Here is a 19,153-nt window from a genome sequence, read left to right as displayed (position 1 = left end):
TCTCGCCGAGAGAGCAAGAGACGGACAGAACGGACGGAGCTAAATGGGGCTGACAGGAACTGGGGGGCACTAAAAAGACTGGGTAGGACTGGACGGTACCGAATGGGAACAGGGCACATTAGACTGGACCGGACGGGACCAGACGCCAACGGACAAACTGGATAGAGCCAGACGAGGTCAGATGGGACCAGATGAGACTACGCGGAACCAGATGGGTACCAGACGAGCCCATTCTGGCCCCGAACGGTTCTGTTCTGATATTGGCTGGTCCCGTTTTGTCCCATCCGGTTCCTTTTGGTCACGTCTCTCGCCGTCCAATCCCGCCCCATCGCGTCAGGTCCTGTCTGGTCCCTTCGGGATCCGCCCAGTTCATCCCAGTTTCAGGTCCTGTCTGGTCCCATCCAGTACCTTAAGTCTTACCCAGTTTCGTTCGACGCCTTCCAGTCTAGTCTAGCCCAACCTGGCTCCATCCGATCCCGTCCGACCCCATACCATTCCATCCCGCATCTGTGTGATCCCGCCCTGTAGCGCCCGGCTTCGTTCGGTCACGTCCGGCGTTGTTCGATGCCATCTGATCCCGTCCGGTGTCGTCCGCTCCCGTCTGATCTAGCACATTTATTCAGGTCCTTCTCGGTTTTATCCGATTCTGTCTGTTCTGGTCGTGCGCTGTCTCATCTAATTTGATCTGTTTCCGTCCGATTTCGTCTCTCCTCATGACGTTATATCTGGTTTTGTCTGATCTGATCGAATTCATTCCAAGTCTGTGCGCTCTCATCCTGTTCCAACCGATTTTTTCCATCACGTTTGATGCCGTCTGATCCTGTCTGATCTAGTCTGGTTCCGTCTTGTTTTGTTCGGTCCTATTCGTTCTCGTTCTGTCTAGCTCAGTAACGCATAGTCATACCATTCGGTCCCGTCTGGTCTCATCATGTTATATCCGGCTCCGCCTGGTCCCGTTTCGTCTCGTCCGGTTCCATTCAGTTACATGTCGTGCCCCAGTGGACCGCGTCTGGTCCCGTCTGGTTATGTATGGTCCCGTCTGGTCCTGGCTGAATCTGTACGATGCACCTGGTCTAGTCCTGTTTTCTCCGTCCCGTTTTCTGGGTTTGTTCCGTTGGGTTCCATCCGGTCGTGTCTATATTCTTGCCTAGTCCCATCCGGTTATGTTCGGTGCCACCCGGTCCTCATCTTAAATTGCTGATATCAGACTTCATACCAAGTAAGTCATGAACCCATTCCTTCAATACGTAGCTTTCAGTCATAATTTCTCTCTCACCTGGTAGGGGGCCACCGTATGATGGGAAGCGTCCAGGCGCCGTCATCGACTTGTCGAGCTCAGACGCGCGATTTATCGCATGCCGGCACGGATATCGTGGTCTTGTGACGTCACGTTGGATGTCTTGCCATCATAGTCAGCTGACGGCAATGATTGGAAGTGTCAGCGACCTTCATTTTAATCAGCTGACAACTGCCACGCCGGCTGATACGCGCTGGGTCCATCCAAACACTAGGTGGTTGGGAGGTGCGGGTGAGGATGTTATTTACTGCCGCTGTATTGTACGTGGAGCCCACTGAAGGTGCGGGAGGGATTTATCAATGTATCGGGCATCTATTGATATCAGTAATGTATGATGTGCGGACAAGATGTAGTTGGATACCGACTGTTTTAGGCAGTGCGGGGCCTACGCCTGCGATCCTATTTGCGATCTTAGTCCCAAATCTGCTCCAAGCTGAGCAGGAAGCTGCCCTTTTGGATGGAGGCTATGGTCATGTGAAAGCTGTTATTTATTGTGTCCTTTTCGAAAGTTAGGTTGGTTAGGATGTCTGCATTTCCATCCACCCACCCACGGCGGGCTGGGCCCATGCCAGGCTATCTGCAGCACCTATTATATTTTAGGCGCCTGCTTTTTGTCCCCGGCGGGTATGGCCTGTGGCTGGTGGCATTGGGCGCGTCAAAGGTCAGGTTAGGTGACAATCAGAGGGCTGGATAGGTCATGGAGAACATTGTGTCATGTTAAACTGTTGCCACCAAATTTTATTAACATGGATTTTGTGACCAGATGGTAGGAGCAGGAGCTCCTGTGACAAGCACACCTCAGCATGAGCTTTGCTGATCTCAGAAATTTACCAATGCAATTGGTGTGAACTAAATCTTCATGAAAGAAAGAAATGCTTATTGTCTGTTGTGGACTAGGGAAGGGGGGGGGGGGGGGGCAGGTCATGCCTCAGAGAGAGAGAGAGGCTTGGCAACTCACAACACATCATGTCTCCTTTGTCAAATACCAGCCATCAGTTGTGAGCAGATTGGAAAGTTGGCTGCACCATGTGGTCCATTCCTTTGTCTGGTACTAGTTTTCAGCCACAAGGGTGTATTTGTTACAAAATGACCCAAGAAGTGTATACTATGTGAGGGAACATAGAGGTAAAAAGTAAATACAGAATAATGGTAGAGGTTTAAAGTTACATATACTTTTTATTGGGGTGTCAGACCTTAATTCCAGGATATTAGGTCTGAATGAAATGCAAACCTAAATATGGGTTTTGCTTTCTGCCCCACCCCCCCCAGAAAAAAATGTTGAGGCAGGTTCATCCAATGGTTCTGATGGAGGTTCTGATGTGGGATTTGTTGATGCCCTAGCATCAAAATTAAGAACTAATATTTCCTTAAAATTTTACTGCAAAGCTGTGCATGTGTGGTTAGTGAGGATTATGAGCTTGCATGCCCCTGATAGTTTCAGTGTGTATGTTAATTGAATGATGCTGTATATATTGGGCTGTCATGTATTAAGCTAGCAGAAATTCCTAGAGAATCTACACCATTTTACCCTGACCCAGATTGGGTGCAAAATGACCACTGCAGTTGACGCGCCAGAAAACACCAATGAACAACAAAACCCTGACCCAGATACAGACATCTTTACATCTGCCTCACTTTTAAGCTTTGTTGCAGGGTGATAATGAGGCTGTTGGGCTGAGCCTGAAGACAGGGCTTCAAAGTTCACTGTGACATATCTGCCACTGCAGTACAAACGCAAGCAGCTGGGCAAGCCAAGCAAGGCACGGGTCATCAGTACCTGGACAGGCAAGGTGTGTGGCTCTGAGGTCCTGGCAACACCCATGCATGCTTAGTTTAATGTTGACTGGTAGGACTGCAAGTCCCAAAATGCCAACCCAAAAACAAGACTGCAGCAATACTCTTACCAACTCAGTGATTACCCAGTTTGGAACAGTATTGAAGCATTTTCAGCTGTGGGACCAGATGTTTGTCACATGTCCCACAGAGGCAGCTGCTAGCACATAGTGCTTGCATGACAAACAGAGGTATTCATATGATTAAGAGATGCTTTGTTTCAGGCTGCAACAAGATGGATGCAGATTCCAGGGCAAATAAAATCCAGTCAGCAAGAAAGTTGGTAAGATGCCTTTAATGCTTTGAGATCATGAGCTCTGATGGCTTTGTAGCAAAGTACAAGATATCACACAGGGTGTTTTGGTGGTTGTGTTTACCTGTTATGTCACCATGTTGACTTCATCCAGTATCAAAAATATTTGTTGGGCTGGGATCTTTAGTTTCTGATACCCTCACACTGTATTTAATTGAGTTTCAAGCAAAGGGATGAATGCAAGATACTACTGAAGTTATGTTATCTAACACCATGCATGAGGCTACAGATGCTAAAAAGGCATGTGGCTACAGGCTTCAGAGGCATGAGGCTAAAGCTACAGTCATTATTATTAGTATTATTACCTGGTTTTGTGCTGCTGCTGTCTGAGCATTTGCTCCAAGATTCTGTGGCTCGATGGATTTGTTTGCACATCGAATTCACGTCCTCTTTCAGCTGAAAAACTACCAGCAGAAGAAGAGCAGTGCTGCCAGGCCCCCCGCGGCTCCTCCGACGGCGGAATACACGCGTCTGACCGAGCCGCCGGCGCCTCCAGCGCCAGAGGGCGGGACTGCCGCGGCTGGCGAGCCGTTTGATGAACTGCGCCAGGGGCGTCCAGCACCGCCACCAATGGAGCACGGTCAAATGGTTTGTGTCTCCTGTCGCGGCGTGCATTTCTGGCTTACTGCTTGCTCACAAGGCTTTGACGTGGCATCAGTTGCTGTTGTCTGTATGCCGCGCCCTCTGATGATAATGATCACGTGAGAAGGTGGTTTACCTGTTAACTATCGACGAACGTCACGTGTGGGAGGAGATTGGGAGCCCCTCCCATAGATCACCAGCACCGGAGGGGGAGGGGGTCGCGGATGGGGCCGAACATGCGGTGACGGACTGCTTGGTGTGCGGCAGGGGGCGGCGCCGCTGCCTGTCTTCACATTTCCGGCGGACGTGGGTGCGTCGTTCTCCGAGTACTTGGGCGGCGGCGCCGTCAGCGGTCAGCCGGGTCTGGGGTGGCCGGCATCGCACGCCGAGCCGCCGCCGCCGCCGCCTGCCGTCGAGCCGCCGCCGCCAGCCATCGATCCGCTGATACCAGCCGTCGAACCGCTGATACCAGCCGTCGAGCCGCGGACACCAGCCGTCGAGCCGCTGACACCGGCCGTCGAGCCGCCGCTGCCAGTCGCCGAGCCGCCGCCGCCGCCGACGGCGCCGGCCGACAGCGACAGTCCCCCGGGCGCCAGCATGGCCTCCAGCTTCACGTTCGCCTCGCAGGGCGGCACCAGCTCCCACAGCGCCACCAGCAGCCGCCACTCAGACTGGGAGTACGTGGGCCAGCAGGAGCAGCACAAACGACAGGTGGGTAGGGCCTGACGCGGCGCCGGCGTCCATCGCTGCTGTCAGCGGAGGACAAGGTGTGTGCCCGCCGGCGGTGCTGAGAGATGGACCCCGCTGTGGCTGGGCAGGGTCTTGGCGTGGGCTCTGCATGGTACGCGGCTGAAGGCGATGTTGTGACTGGTGACGAATGGCTCCCATGGTCACCGCAGGTGCCAGGGAGTGTGTCGGGGCGGCCACAACCTTTTTCAATAAGTTGCGTGGCGGATCCTCATGCCTGTTGTGAGAGGGGGAGGGGAAGGGGCTGTCGCCTGAAGTGCTCCCGTAACCCGGGACCGTGTCTCTTTGGCCGTTTTTCGTTGTTACGGAACCCGCCTCAGCTCACTGGTGCACCGTCCCCAGGAATGAGAAGGTCTTTCGTTCCTGAGCTGTCACCAATGGTGTCCCGTCTCGCCGCCAGGGTGGGGAGGAGCTGGGGACGGCCGAGGAGGTGGTGCCCGCCCACTTGACGTCGGAGACGCTGCGCCAGCTGAGTGACCGGCTCAGTCAGATGACAGCCGAAGAGGACGGAGCCGCCACGCCGTCGGCCGCCGTGCACGCGCTGGAAGAGCGTAACTCGGAGTTGGCCGCCTCGCTCGAGGTCGAGCACCGGCTGCGCACCGAGGCCGAACAGCACCTGGAGAATATGGTGAGAGCACAACGGAGGAACGTGGTGAGAACACACTGGAGAGCATGGTGAGAACGCGCCGGAGGAACACGGCAAGAGCACACCGGGGAAACGTGGTGAGCAGCACCTGGAGAATGTGATGAGAGCATATCAGAGAAGCATGATGAGAACCCATGAGGGGAAGATCATGGGAGCACGCTTGGAGAACATAGGGATGACATACTGGGAGAACTTGATGGGGGCTCACATGGAGAATGTGGTAAGATCGTGTTGCAATGGCATGGCGAGGCTCACTGAGTATACATGATAAGAACACATGGAAAACCTGGAAAGTGCTGACATGAAGTGCATGGTGAGAGCACAGCATGATAACATGGTGGGACAGAAGTATGGAGTGGAAGTATCCTGTGGTACATTGTGAAATCATGCTGAGAGGACCAAAGCATCTCATTCAAAACGGTGCCGTCAGTAGTGGTACACTCTCTTCCCGCTGGATATTTCTGGAAGTACATAGGTGATACAGTGGTACGCCATTGTGGTAAAGGTAACGTTCGCTGGCTGCTTGGTCGTCCGAACGATTTCTTGACCGGCTCGTCGCTAGATTTAGTTTTATCCAGAAATGGCGGCGATGACCTGGATTCACCCTCTGTCATGTCACAAAACACACATGCCTACCTTCAACTGTTACGCCTCCGCGAGCGGGCGCTGCCGGCTGCTCTCCTCACTGGCCGGACAGCGGCGCCCGCCACGCGCCGGCCGGTGCTGAGCGGGCGCGGCCCTCTGTCGGCAGCGCGGCCGTCTGACCGAGCTGGAGACGGAGCTGGAGTCGGGCCGGGACGCCGCCGAGCTGCGCCTCCAGCAGGAGCAGGAGCGGCTGGGCGAGCAGGCGCGCGCGCAGGCGCAGACCATCGGCATCCTGGTGGCCGAGCGCACCGAGCTCAAGACGGACTCCGAGCGGCTGCAGGCGCAGCTGGCCGACAAGGCCGGTACGTCGGTGCGGTGGCGCCGGACGCGCCGCCCGAGCCCGGCCCGGGCGCGGCGCTGGCCGGCGGGCGAGGCGCAGCGCCGGGACGCGCGGCCCGAGCTCGGCCCGGGCGCGGCGTTGGCCGGCGGGCGAGGCGCAGCGCCGGGACGCGCGGCCCGAGCCCGGCCCGGGCGCGGCGCTGGCCGGCGGGCGAGGCGCAGCGCCGGGACGCGCGGCCCGAGCTCGGCCCGGGCGCGGCGTTGGCCGGTGGGCGAGGCGGGGCCGCCGTTGCCAGGGCGAAGTGGACCGCCGGGCCGTATCCGGGCCCATATTCAGTTCATTGTGTTATGGTTGCATGCTGATCTGGAGCTGCCTGGTTTTGGGACGCTTATCTTGATGTTGTTTGGATGCGACATAGGTGGGCCTTCCGGCGAGGGCTGGCGGCCGTGGCAGAGGGGGTTTCTTCGATGAGGGGCGATATATTTCAGCCATGTAGTGATGCGTGTTAGGGAGGATTTTTATATGTAGTTGACCCGTGCCCTTGCCATACCGAGTTTTTTTGGGTCGCCCAGTTACGGCGTTGATAAGGCGGCCACCGTATCTGTGCGACTGACCAGCGGTGTGCCGTACATCTATATCTGTATCTGCACGGCTGATGGGCGGTGAGCGGTGAACTGTGAGGGCTGGGCTTTAGCATCACCGCTTGTCCTGGTTCTAAGCTCGTGACTCTTCGTTTACCCCGCTGTATGTGTGCGCCACCTGCCTGTCACGCTGTGTTTGTGTGACCTGCCCCCTGACGTGCCCCCTGTAAGTAAGCCCCCACTGCTCTCGTGTGGCCCGGCTTGTGACGGCACGCGGGTGTCCCCTGCAGCCGAATGTGAGCAGGTGGTAGGCCGACTGACGGCGGCGGAGGCCACCATCAGCCAGCTGCAGGAGCAGACGTCCCGCGCCGATCAGATCGAGGTGTCCGTCCAGCACCTGCAGAGCCTGTACGCCCAGGCCGACAACGAGCGCAACCGCAACAGGTCTGTACCGGTCCGGGGCGGAGCGCCCGGGAGCGCGCTCACCGCCGTCTGGCGGCCTGGGGTGCCGGCACGGGACACCTATCCATGTTGAGGTGGCCGCTGTGTCATGCTCGCTTACGGTGCTGGAAGTTTGGATCCGTGCCGTGCCGTTCCTTTCCGTTCCGTTCCGTTCCGTTCCGTGCCGCGCCTTGTTGTGCCGTGTCGCGTGGCCGTGGCCGTGGTGAGACGGGGCTCTGACCGCCCCCCCCCCCCCCGAATCCCAGGACCTTGGGATGTCTGAGCTGCTGAGCATGGTGTCTTGGACGCGCCAGGCGGTTCGACCCTGGCGCGAGTGACAAAGGAATTCTCGCGTAGTCAGCCTCTGTGCGATCTGAAAAAACGCCAAATGTAAGCAGGATGGCGTCAACAAGGAACGCATAGAAGGCCGATTTGGTCCAGAAACTCCAGCTGGGAAGCCGGATAGACTTAGTCTGATGGGCGTATTATTACCCCCCCCCCCCCCCCGCACAGGGAAAGGGCCACAATTTTCTAGACTGATGAATGTCGGTGATGGTTTTCGTGTGGGTGCTAGAATGATGTCGGCGGGTCGATGTCATTGCGCTAGATGAGGTGAGTGACAAAAGAACTAAACCATAGTTCAGATTAACAATAAGACTGTTTTGATGGGGAATCTGACGCACGTTTTCGAGTGCTTTTGAGTAGGCAAAGCAAATTTTAAACCCAAACAGAAGCCAGGCGCACAGCTTAGGGCTGTAGTGTATGAGTGAACTGATGTGAAGCGCGGCGGAATGCAGAGCGTCGGGTCGATGATCAACCAGTGTGATCGCGCTGTTCCCTTGATTCACACCATTAAACGAGTGCTCACTGTACTGAGACTGGTGCAGAGAATGGTCAGGACAATTCTGGCTGTGACCCGACTGGCCGGAATATCCTGTGCAACATCGACACCGGCAGTGTCCAGTGAAAATCGCGACCTTCCGGGTATGCCCAGACTGCTGCACTAAGTTCGGCACCCTGCTCTGATCAGGGCCGTTTGTGGGCCGAGCGAGCGAGCCCACATCATCTGACCGGCCGGCGGTGTGGCCGCCAGGGAGCTGTGCTCGGAGCTGCAGGAGGAGTTGGACGAGGCGCGCCAGCGACTGCGCGCGCAGCTGGACGCCAACCAGCAGCTGACCAGGCAGCTGACTGAGGCCAACTCGCGGCTGGAGCTGGCCGAGATCCGGCTGACGCAGCTGGGCGGGCCGCCGGCGGCCGAGGACGACGGCGCGCGCCGCGCCGCCGAGCAGGCCACACGCCAGGCCGAGCAGCTGCGCGCCGAGAGGGACGCGGCCGCCGTCCAGTTCCAGCAGTACTCGGCGGCGCTGGCGGCGCGCCTGGCCGAGGCCGAGGCCCAGCGGGACGGGCTGGCCGCTCAGCTGGCGGAGCGGCCGGCCGCGGCGCCGGCGCCGCCGACGCCGCCGGCGCCGGCCGCCTCGCAGGACGCGCCGGAGGAGGCGGAGCGGCTGCGGCGCGCCGTCGAACAGCACGCCGAGGAGGCGGCCGCGCTGCGCCGCGAGCTGCGAGCCCTGGTCAGTGGCGAGCCGTCGCCGCGCTGACTCGTCCCCCCTCCCCCCCCCCCCCCACCACCGCCGCCCGCCCGCTGCCGGTGTGGGCTCTGCTCTCGTGCTCGGTTGGGTGTGATGCTCCTTTGAGCGTCCACTTAATCAGTGAACGTAAATGAGGCGCGTTAGTGCCAATGCATTGCAGCATACTGAAGCTCCCGCTAACCATTCAGTTCAGTAACAGCGCTGTCGCTGAGACCGCTGCTGTACGGTGCCGAGAGGCTCCTGTTGTGCCCAGCACACCTGTACACGTCCGGTGCCGAGAGGCTCCTGTTGTGTCTAGCACACCTGTACACGTCCGGTGCCGAGAGGCCCGTGCTGTGCTGAGCGTAGCGCCTCCAGACCTCGGCCCTGCCGGGTGTACCTGTGGTCCGAGACGGGCCGATGTGACGCCCGTCCTCGCGCCGCAGAGTGACGAGAACACGCGGCTGGCGCTGGCCGGCCAGCAGCAGGCGGCCGCGCTGCGCGACATGGAGGTGACGGTGGAGCGCGCCACCTCGGCGGTACGTCACGCGCCGGCCCCGCGGGGACAGGCCGGGCCGCCATCACGCACAGCCGGCCGCGGCGGCTCGGCTGCGTTGGCTGCAGTCGCGTCGTATGGCCACCGGTCGCGGCGTACGGACGCTCGGTGGAGTACCCGTTCCCGTCGGCCGCCGTTTTCACTTGGTGGCGGATGGTCACAGGCGTCTGTGGCCAGCTGATTAAGGCGGGGCTTCAGGGAATAGCTGAGACGGGGCTTTTGTGGGGCACGGACTATGGTCTCCTCGGGGTAACCATTGGGTCGGGAATTCGGCCATGCTTATTGAATCATTTTGGAATGCACTGTAGACTAGCTTCAGTATGGCAGACAGGAGCTTTTTTAAAACTATTGCTGTGGAATCGGTGTGGAGCCGTATTCGGAAAAGCGACTGCTTGCTCGCGCCCGTTCCTTTTAGTACCACAGGCAGTGGATACAAGAATTCATCCAATGTGTAGGGCAAAGAGGGGTCAGTGATAGGCTAGAAATCGCTGCAATCTCAGGACTCAACCATGACATCCAGACTGGCATTTTATGAATGGGGCTTTTTGCATGCCTTTGCAGTCCGATGCTTTCACAGCTCCTTGTTGCATCGCCTTTTCAAAGCGAAAAAGAATGCAAATGCAATGCAAATATGGGGCGCGCTGAGTGGCCCAGGATGTATTATATTGTCCTCATTTGCTAAAGTGTCTTGCGGGCCCGCGGAGCTCCGTTCGATGGCCTCGCTGCTGTCAGTGCAGCATTCCCTCGTGGGAGTATTCATCCCTTCTGGTGATGTTCGATTGGACATGATAAAGCCGCCATAAAAATGAGACGATACGATGCTGATACGCCCCGACATTGAGGAAGCCTGCTCGCTTCATCATTCGCCGTGGAAGTGGACGCGTTTGCTTGCGGTGCCAGAAGCCCCAGCTGATGTCCGAGACTGATCGGCCCTGGAACGCCGGCAGGCGGTGGACAGCGGCCAGCTGGCCCGAGAGATGGAGAGCGACCGTGTGGCGGCCAGCCGCGCCATGGCCCAGAACAAGCAGCTGAAGCAGCAGCTGCAGGAGCTGCAGGATGGCTTTATCACGCTGGTGAGTCCGTCCGCCCCCCCCCCCCCCCACACACACACGCACTGTCTCATCTGTCCTCTCCTCCCCAATTCCCTTCTCTCTTCTCTTTTCCTCTCCTCTCCTCTCCTCTCCTCTCCTCTCCTCTCCTCTCCTCTCCTCTCCTCTCCTCTCCTCTCCTCTCCTCTCCTCCTCTCCTTCCTCCTTTCCTCTCCTCTTCTCTCCTCTCCTCTCCTCTCTCTCCCTACGCCCCTCTCCTCTTCTCTCCTCTCCTGTCCTCTCCTCTCCTCTCCTCCTCCTCTCCTCTCCTCTCCTCTCCTCTCCCTTTCTCTCCTCTCCCCTCCTCTCCTCTCCTCTCCTCTCCTCTCCTCTTCTCTCCTGTTCTCTCCTCTCCCCTCCCCTCCTCTCCTCTCCTCTTCTCTCTCTCCTCTCCTCTCCTCTCCTCTCCTCTCCTCTCCTCTCCTCTCCTCTCCTCTCCTCTCCTCTCCTCTCCTCTCCTCCTCTCCTCTCCTCATCCTCTCCTCTCCTCTCCTCTCCTCTCCGTTCCTCTCCTCTCCTCTCCTCTCCTCTCCTCTCCTCTCCTCTCCTCTCCTCTCCTCTTCTCTTCTCTCATTTTCTCGCCCGTCCTCTCTTTTCTTGTCTTCTCATCTTTTTTTCCTCATCTCTTCTTTTCTCTTCTCTTCTCCTCCCTTCCCTTCCCTCCTCCTCCCTTTCCTCCCATTTCCTTTCCTTCCGTCCCTTCCCTTTCCTCTCATCCCTTCCCCCCTCATCCCTTCCCTCACCTGATTTCTCCTCTCCTTCCCTCCCCTCTCCTTCCCTCCCCTCCCCTCATCTCATTGCATGTCATCTCATTTCATGTCATCTCATTTCATCTCACTCATCTCATCTCATCCCATCTCATATCAGCTCATTTCCCATCTCATCTAACTGCTCGCATTTCACCTGTTCCCATCTCCCTCTCCTCCTCCCTCCTCAACCCAACCCAACCCAACCCAACCCAACCCAGATATCAATTCGAATATCAACCCAAGTACTGGCCGAAAGGTTTGGGATCAGGAATGTTTAACTCGGGTATGAGTCCCATTTCCAATGCTTGCCCATGGTTTCGTTACTAGAAATCAATGATCGCAGCCAACCCGTCACCTCGGCCACCTCCCGCCTCCTGTGGCGGCGCCGTCAGTCGGCCTGGCCTGCTGCCGTCATACCGCCACCAGTGGTGTTCTGTACAAGTGTTACCCATAGCCCCACCCCGCCTCATCGCTCCCCGGCTGCCGTCACCCCAGAGCAATAAGAAGCTGGAACTGACCGAGGCGCTGGAGCGCGAGCGGCAGGCGGCCGCCGAGCAGGGCCGCCGGCTGGCCGAGCAGCACGCGGAGCTGGAGCGGACTGTGGCGCGGGCCGCCGACGCCGAGCGGCAGAACATGACTGCCCAACAGGTGAGACGCGTCGAGCCGCGCGGTGGCCTGGAGGCCGGGGCCCGGAGTCGGCGCGAGTCCTCCCGCGGCGCTGGCGGTGGTCAGGACGTGGGGGAGGGGGAAGGGGAGGCCGGGGCCCGGAGTCGGCGCGAGTCCGCCCGCGGCACTGGCGGTGGTCAGGACGTGGGGAAGGCCGGGGCCCAGAGTTGGCGTGAGTCCTCCCGCGGCGCTGACGGTGGTCAGGACGTGGGGGGGGGGGGGGGGGCGAGGGCGGGGGAGCGACGTGTGGCACTCTGCCCGGGACGGTAAGATGATGAACTTGTCACGAGCAGAGGAAGGACGCCTGTGACGAGGCAGTATGGCAGACCGCGTGGTATGGGATGGCGGGTGGCCGGGCCGTATCAAGGCGTCACATGACCGGGTATCGTGGACGGGTCCAGTGGGTCCGCTGTGGAGCTCACGCAGTCGTGTTATAAGGGGGGGGGGAGGAGCTGAATTATGACCGCCCGCGAGAAGAAACCCACCGTGAGTGATAACGCAGGATCTGGTAACGCAGTCGGCGCGCCGTAAGACCTAAATCGTCAATCATCGTTATGACGCTACGTGCTGACCTTTCCACGAGTATTTTCAGGGTCTGGACGTCTCACGGATAAACAAATAAACGAACCGCAAATTCCCCCTAGCTCTTTAGTGGGGCCTTTTCCGGTATACACATAATTCACTACGTGTTATAAGTAGACGGTTAGCAGCCGGCAGCGGGCTGCGGGCCGTGCCCGCCACCATCCGGCAGCGGGCCATCCCCGCCGCCAGCCGACCGCGGCCGTCCCCGCCGCCAGCCGGCGCGCACCACTGACGGCGGCGCTGTGTCCTCGGTGCTCCCAGGTGATTGACCAGCTGCGGCACTTCGAGGCGGTGGGCCGGCAGGCGGAGACCCTGCAAGCGCGAGCTGACGGCGGCCGAGGTCAGGACCCGTCGTCGCGCCCGGATGTTGGGAGAGGGGGAGAGAGGGGAGCTCTCCGCCAGTGATGGCCGGACGGCACGCGCTGATCGGTGCCAGCTGTAGTCCGTGCTGTTTTTTTTTTTTGCCGCCCTGTGTCCGTGGCCGTCGTGCTTGCCTGTGCGGCCCAGCCGACCTGATCACGGCCCTGCGTGGTTGGGGGAAAATCGTGTGGCTTTGGAACCAATTGTTTTACTGACCGGAATTGGATTTGTGACCGGATAATGAATGGCTGTGTCGTGGCAGTATTAAATTAAGTGTATACAAAATCTGAATCACTTAATCTAAATCAATTGTTTCAATCAAATTAATTCAATCAATCTAATCTAATCAAAAAATCAAAATCTAAACAAAATATAATTATAACGCATTTTGCCCCTTTCTAGGACCAAAATTATGTTGCAAGCATGGTCATCTTCAGTTCCGTAGTTTCTTTTATACTTTGTCTCTCTAAATCGCAGTTCCCGCACCGCTCAGCCGCTGATCGTCGGTTAGTTTGTCAGAGCATATTAAGGCAGAATAACTTGTTGGCTGAGTGTTGCCGGACAAGGTATGGCCAGGCTCCGGAATGCCACTCAATTTGTGGCGATTTCGATATGTTGGGCATGTTAATTCGCACAACCCCGTTCTGTCTCTCATGGCTGTCGCCACCAGTAAGGGCCGCTTAGAGTTCATGTGCATGTGAGTGCCGGCGCAGCGCCACCAGCTGTGTGCCCAGCTTGCCCTCACCATCAGCGTGTACCACGTTTTACCACAGTGCATACCTGCGGTGTCGCAGACCGCCCTGTTCAGTGCACCCCTGGCACCTGGGCTGGCACGTCTACCCTCTGGCCGACAGGAGAAGCTGGCCCGTCTCCAGTCGGGCTCCGCGGGTGGACAGCAGCCGGGACATGAGCCGCAGCCGGGACAGGAGCCGCAGCCGGGACTGCAGCCGGAGCCGGGACAGGAACCGGGGTCAGGCCCGGAGCCCGCGCCCCGACAGCAGCCGCAGCTGGGGCAGGAGCCGGAGCGGCCGTGCAGCCCGTCTGGACGCGTGCGGCCCTCGCTGGAGGACGTCATCCGCGAGCGAGAGGAGCTGCGCGCCCGACTTCAGCAGTTCATCGGTACGGCGGCCGCCTCGCGCGCGTGGCGCCCGGTACAGCGCGCGGGCGGTATAGTCCTCGGCGCCGGGCGGCTCGTGGCGCTCCTGCGCGGCCGCCCCCGTGTCCCTCTGACCGCCTGCCTGCTATGAGGCACGCTTCCAGCAGAAATGATGGCGTAGGCAGTGTTCATTTGTAGATATCTTGTCACTTAACTTTCGGATAAAAAGCGCTTCAATCTACTCAGGCCTGCTGCTAAATGAATGGAGAGATGAAACAAGTCATTTACAAATGGTATGACAAACGAGACTGCGCATGCCAGCATTAATCAAACGTACGTGCTGCTCGTAAAGAACGAACGGCCTTTGTGACAGTTCGTTTTACGTGCCTCCGGGCGGCGGCACGTGTTATCTGGCCCGGGACGGCGAGCGGCTGGCGGCGGCGCAGCGGACTCGGCGGTGTGTCCGGCTCTGTCGACGCCCGTCCGACGTCGCCGCGTCTCTCTCCCCTGCGGCAGGCGGCGGCGCCATCGACCCGGCCGAGCACGAGAAGCAGCGCTCGGCCCTGGCGCAGCTGGAGGTGCGCTTCTGTGACGTGATGAACCAGGTGGCCGTGCTGCGCGACGAGCGCCAGGGCCTGGAGCACCTCTGCGAGCAGCTGCAGGGCGAGACGGACACCATCGGTGAGTCTGGCGGCGCCGCCCTGTCGGCCGGTGTCGCTCCGGGTGCCCAGAGCGTGAGCGGCGACCTCCCGCGGGACCGCGGCGCGTGCTCTGGCTTCCTGTGGAGGTGTTTGTGTGTATGTGTGTGTGTGTGTGTGTGTGTGTTGCGGGTGGGGCCGGCGGTGGAGCGGCCGGGCGTCCCCGGAGGTGCGGGGGGCGCCGCGCCGGACCAGTGCCCGGCTGATGCCCACCGACGGCGGCGTGCTGCTGCCGATTTACGGCTGTCGGACTCGCCGTCGGTCACCGCGAGAGGCGCGATTAAACTGAAAAGCCGCCGGAAGGCCGCTCGCTGCATATTGCGACGGAGACCGATAGGCGTCCGCCGCATGTAGCGCGGGGACTGACCGGGCGCCGGTCGGGAGCCGGGCCGGGCCGAAGAGCCGCTGGACGTCGCTCATGCGGCACATCGCCGGAGATCGTGCGCCAGTCTCACTCCCACCTGCACTGGCGGCTTCCTCGGCCGCTCTTGACGACGTGGCTTCATCCAGTCGGGGCAGGGCCGAGACCTCTGCAGGAGTCGATGAGATGGGCTGGGGCTGGACGAGGGGTCCGAGTCTCGGTGGCCCGTCGCGCCGCAGCCTCGTGCTGTATGGCTTTGAAAGGCCTCGACATCAGACGAGCCGGCCGCCAGCGCGCTGCAGAATGGTGGGAGGGATTATTGGCTGCTGGAGGGCGGCATATGGAGGCATGTTTACGTGCTGGGCTATAATTTAGGGCCGGTGTAATTTTGTTAAAAGGCTGAGCGTGTGGAGCCGTTGTGCCGGCTCAGTATGTTCGCGTTCTGCGTCGGTACGGGCGGGTGCTGTCTCTGTGTGATGGGGCTCGATAATGTGTCCCAACTGAGGCGCATTTCAGGATCGGACAGATGAGACTTGCGCTCACATGTTGAAGTTTTCTCAAGTATCGTGACATGTTTATGGATATTGGCCGCGCTGTAGACTACGGAGGCATATTGTCGTCCCCCAAGTGCTGTCAGTGACAGTTCAGTAATGCCTCGACATCCTGCCAAGTAGCGGCGTAAATAGCTATCCAACCGTCTCGTGCTGCGTTCGGTTGCGCAGCGCAGCGTCATGTCCTGCGAGGCAGTGGTCGCTCCCTGGCCCGCCGGTGTGCACGTGCCGGTCGCGGACCGGGACGCAGCCCCGGCGCCCGGCGCCCACGGTAACCGCCTGGCCGGCTCCCCGCAGGCGAGTACATCAGCCTGTACCAGGTGCAGCGCTCGGCGCTCAAGCAGCAGGCCCTGGAGCGCCAGCAGGAGCTCAACACATTGCACGAGGACCGCCAGCAGCTCCGCCAGCAGCTGCATCAGCTGCAGCAGCTGGTGGCGCAGCTGATGGATGGGCAGCGGCCGGCAGACGCGCCGGCGCCAGCGCCGGTGGCGGAGCCGGACGTGCCGCCCGACAGCGAGCCGCCGTCGCCAGCCGAACCGGCCGAGCCGGAGCGTGAAGTCACCGCCAGGCGCATCATCAGCCTCATCGAGCAGATCGGCGCCAACGAGTACGTGGACGGGCACGCGGCGCCGCTCCACGTGTGCCAGCACTGCCGCGGCAAGCGCGTGCTCAATGTGTAGCCACCGGCGGCGCCCGCCACGGCAGCGCCGCCACCGGGCCGGCTCCGGGCCAGGTCGCTGCTCTGGCGGGCTGCTATTGGCTACTGGTAGTGGGTCGTCACTCGCAGCGGGTTGCCATTGGCTGCCGACAGTGGGCCGTCACTCGTGGCGGACTGCGATTGGCTACCGACAGTGGGCCACCGCCCGCGGCGGGCTGAGATTGGCTACCGACGATGACCTTGGCCTGCGGCACGGCGTGGCTGGTCCCAGACAGTGGCTGTCGCTCGGACAAGCTGTGATTTGCTGCGGACGTCGACCCTTTCCCGTCGGTGACGCGTGGTAAGCCCTAGGTGGCGATGTTCAACCGTGGCGCGCTGCTATTAGGTGGTGGCATTGGCGACCTGTTGCGAGACGTGGTTGGCTCCCGCCGACCACCGGCGGCCATGGACATGTATTTTGAATGGAGTTGTCTGTTGCTGCGTGATCACGTCATCCCAATGCCTTCATATTGAGGATTGTGCGTGTGAGTGCGGTTTTGCCTTCGCCCCGGTCGGCCGGCGTCGTATTCCTGTTGTTTCGGGGTTTCCGGACTGGCCAGGCGTCTGCTGTAAAGGATATTGGAATGGCACCTTGGCCTCTGACGTCATTCCGAGCAGTTCCACCTACTGTACCATCTAGTGCCTGCTGGACGAGGGGAGGGGGACTGGTAGGGATTTTGAGATTGTTACCGTGTTCTGGAGGCGGCGCACGTCGCGCGCCGTCGTCGTTGTTGACATAAATTGCCATACAATCTTCTGTTCTGGGGACTTGCGTGTGCTTTAAGTTACGTTTGAAGTGTTGTAATGTTTATTTTCTCTCTAAATATATGGTTTTGTGAGGGGTGTTGACTTGTCGACAGCAGTTTTCCCTTGCGGTCCTCAAAGTGAATACGTGCAGCAACAATATACTGATTCGAATGCGATGTATGTAGCGTTTTCCCCCCCATCACAGTGACGACTAACCCTGCCAGAAAATCAACGTCATATATTTATTCATGAATTGCATTTTATGCTCTCATATCTGGCGATATAGCCACTTGTGTGCGAAGAGGCACCTGCACTACAAATAGAACGAACCCTTCCCCTCCGCACGCCGCTTGCACCTGGGGCACTCACGGCGTCCGGGGGCCGTCGCCAGGAGATTGTCACTAGGTCGTCGCTAGTAGAGCTGTAACGCGAGCAGTTAGTAATCGGCCACAGTGTCTGTTCTGCGTGCCAGGCCTGCGAGTGTTAGACGCGTCCCCGGCACAGCACGCCGACTGGGCGGTCATCCAGCGGCGCGGTGAGTTACGGATGCCGTCATAATTGCGTAGAGCGCCAGTTTACACAACGCGGTCGTGGATTCGGGACCCAAAGCTACGAGGAATCTGAAGTTGTCACACATGCATGGCTGAACAACAAATGTTCTCAAGGCCTCTGCAGGGCCAACAGAAAACATGACGGCGACAAGAAAGTAGCTGGCTGAAGCCTTCTGTAAGCACTAACACCACTGGTTAGGACAGTGGTCGGCTTACTTATTCCATTCGCACTAGTGTCTTATTTAAAATTTTCGCCACGCAATGTATCTGTTAGAATGTTCATACCCGAGTCAATGTATTGATGATGGCAGTCAACATAAAGACTGAATTCCGACTGGTACCCATCGAAAGCTTCTGGAAGCCATTAAACGGTCTCTACACAATTAAATACCGCGAGCTACTTCACTTCGCACTAACTATCGGCTGACTGCGGGCTCTGCAACGATTCCACTCAAAATAAATTACAACTATGTTCTGTCACATCATAAGATCACAAGATCCAAATCCTTCTGGCTGTGTAGATGTGATATGCTTTCAAGAGTAGCACCGCTCGTGGCTGGTGTTCCCCACTGATCCTATCGCGACCGTGTCGTGTGTCGTTAGAGCGACGGTGTCCAGATGAGAACGGAACCGAAGTACGGCAAGAAAGAGTGGGAATTCCCTCCGATCTCCCTCAGAACTGAAGCGTTCGGTAATGGCCCCGGCCCTCCAATGTCCCAGCCTGATGGACGCACGGGCATAATGCGCTTCTTTGAGCCGTGTTGCGCTGGCAGTAACTGATATATTCATATATTCATGAAGTTCGTTGAAATACGGTTGGTGTTGACGTCAAGGATTCTGGCGAGTTCCCGGCTTTGCGAAAATAAATCGGCTGAGCTGGTCGCTTAGCAAGCGCGGGAGTGATGTGGTGCGCCGCCGCGAGGCCCGTGGGAGAGTGGGTTTGGGGGGGGGGGGGCGGTCAGCTGTCGCAGCTGCTGACGTCAGCCGATGGGGTCGGCCCTAGCGTCCGACACGGCAGTCAGGAGCACACTGCAGGAAAAACGACTGGAGGAAGATTAAAGGCGGGGTTTACGGCGTCAGAAGCTGGATAAAAAGCGGGCAGCCAGACGCCGCGCACACGGGATTTTCCCTGGGGAAGATTTCTGACCTCGTGGGTCCCCGAAAGAACTTGTCATGGAAATTCTCATAGAAAAGCGATTTAAGACATTCATTATTGCTTTCCTGTCTTGAAGTCTTCTGGCGTTGCTTTTTGGTACCAGCAAGTCAAAATTAGGTGCTCTTCTTGTGTCGTATTGTTTTCCCCTCGGTACGGTGTCCACGCCGCGCACATCATGCCCGCGAGACGCTCGGGCCCCCGTGGCTCCCACTTGCTTCTAATTCAGTTTCCAAACGTTGACAGCAAGCAATGTCGATACCTGTAATTGGCGCTCTCGACACGTTTTTACGACAGGGATTATGACGTTTCGAATGTATGGCCGAACGGTTCAATAAAGTGGCCTACTTAGGAGCACTCAGTAA

The 19,153-nt window shown here is 58.6% G+C and overlaps 1 protein-coding gene across 1 annotated transcript; it reads left to right on the top strand.

Annotated features, from left to right (window-relative positions):
* The first annotated feature begins 10,521 nt into the window (after nt 1-10,521).
* Nucleotides 10,522-17,252, top strand: LOC119100964 (golgin subfamily A member 2). Its single transcript, XM_037224191.1, has 6 exons — nt 10,522-10,562; nt 11,822-11,974; nt 12,836-12,914; nt 13,789-14,053; nt 14,547-14,711; nt 15,938-17,252. Exons 5-6 carry the CDS (start codon nt 14,627-14,629, stop codon nt 16,318-16,320), a joined length of 468 nt encoding a protein of 155 aa, XP_037080086.1. The 5' UTR covers nt 10,522-10,562; nt 11,822-11,974; nt 12,836-12,914; nt 13,789-14,053; nt 14,547-14,626; the 3' UTR covers nt 16,321-17,252.
* Nucleotides 17,253-19,153: the final 1,901 nt, after the last annotated feature.

The sequence above is a fragment of the Pollicipes pollicipes genome, unplaced genomic scaffold, assembly GCF_011947565.3.
Source record: "Pollicipes pollicipes isolate AB1234 unplaced genomic scaffold, Ppol_2.1 Scaffold_4881;HRSCAF=5763_pilon_pilon_pilon, whole genome shotgun sequence".
NCBI lineage: Eukaryota > Metazoa > Arthropoda > Thecostraca > Pollicipedomorpha > Pollicipedidae > Pollicipes > Pollicipes pollicipes.
The sequence above is the reverse complement of the archived record's forward strand: the minus strand, read 5'-3'. Positions and strand labels throughout refer to the sequence as shown.

Coding starts and splice junctions, on each gene's coding strand:
- LOC119100964 (XM_037224191.1), top strand. CDS start 14,627: ATGAACCAGGTGGCCGTGCTGCGCGACGAGCGCCAGGGCCTGGAGCAC. Junction 14,712..15,937: donor GGGCGAGACGGACACCATCG/GTGAGTCTGGCG, acceptor GGCTCCCCGCAG/GCGAGTACATCAGCCTGTAC.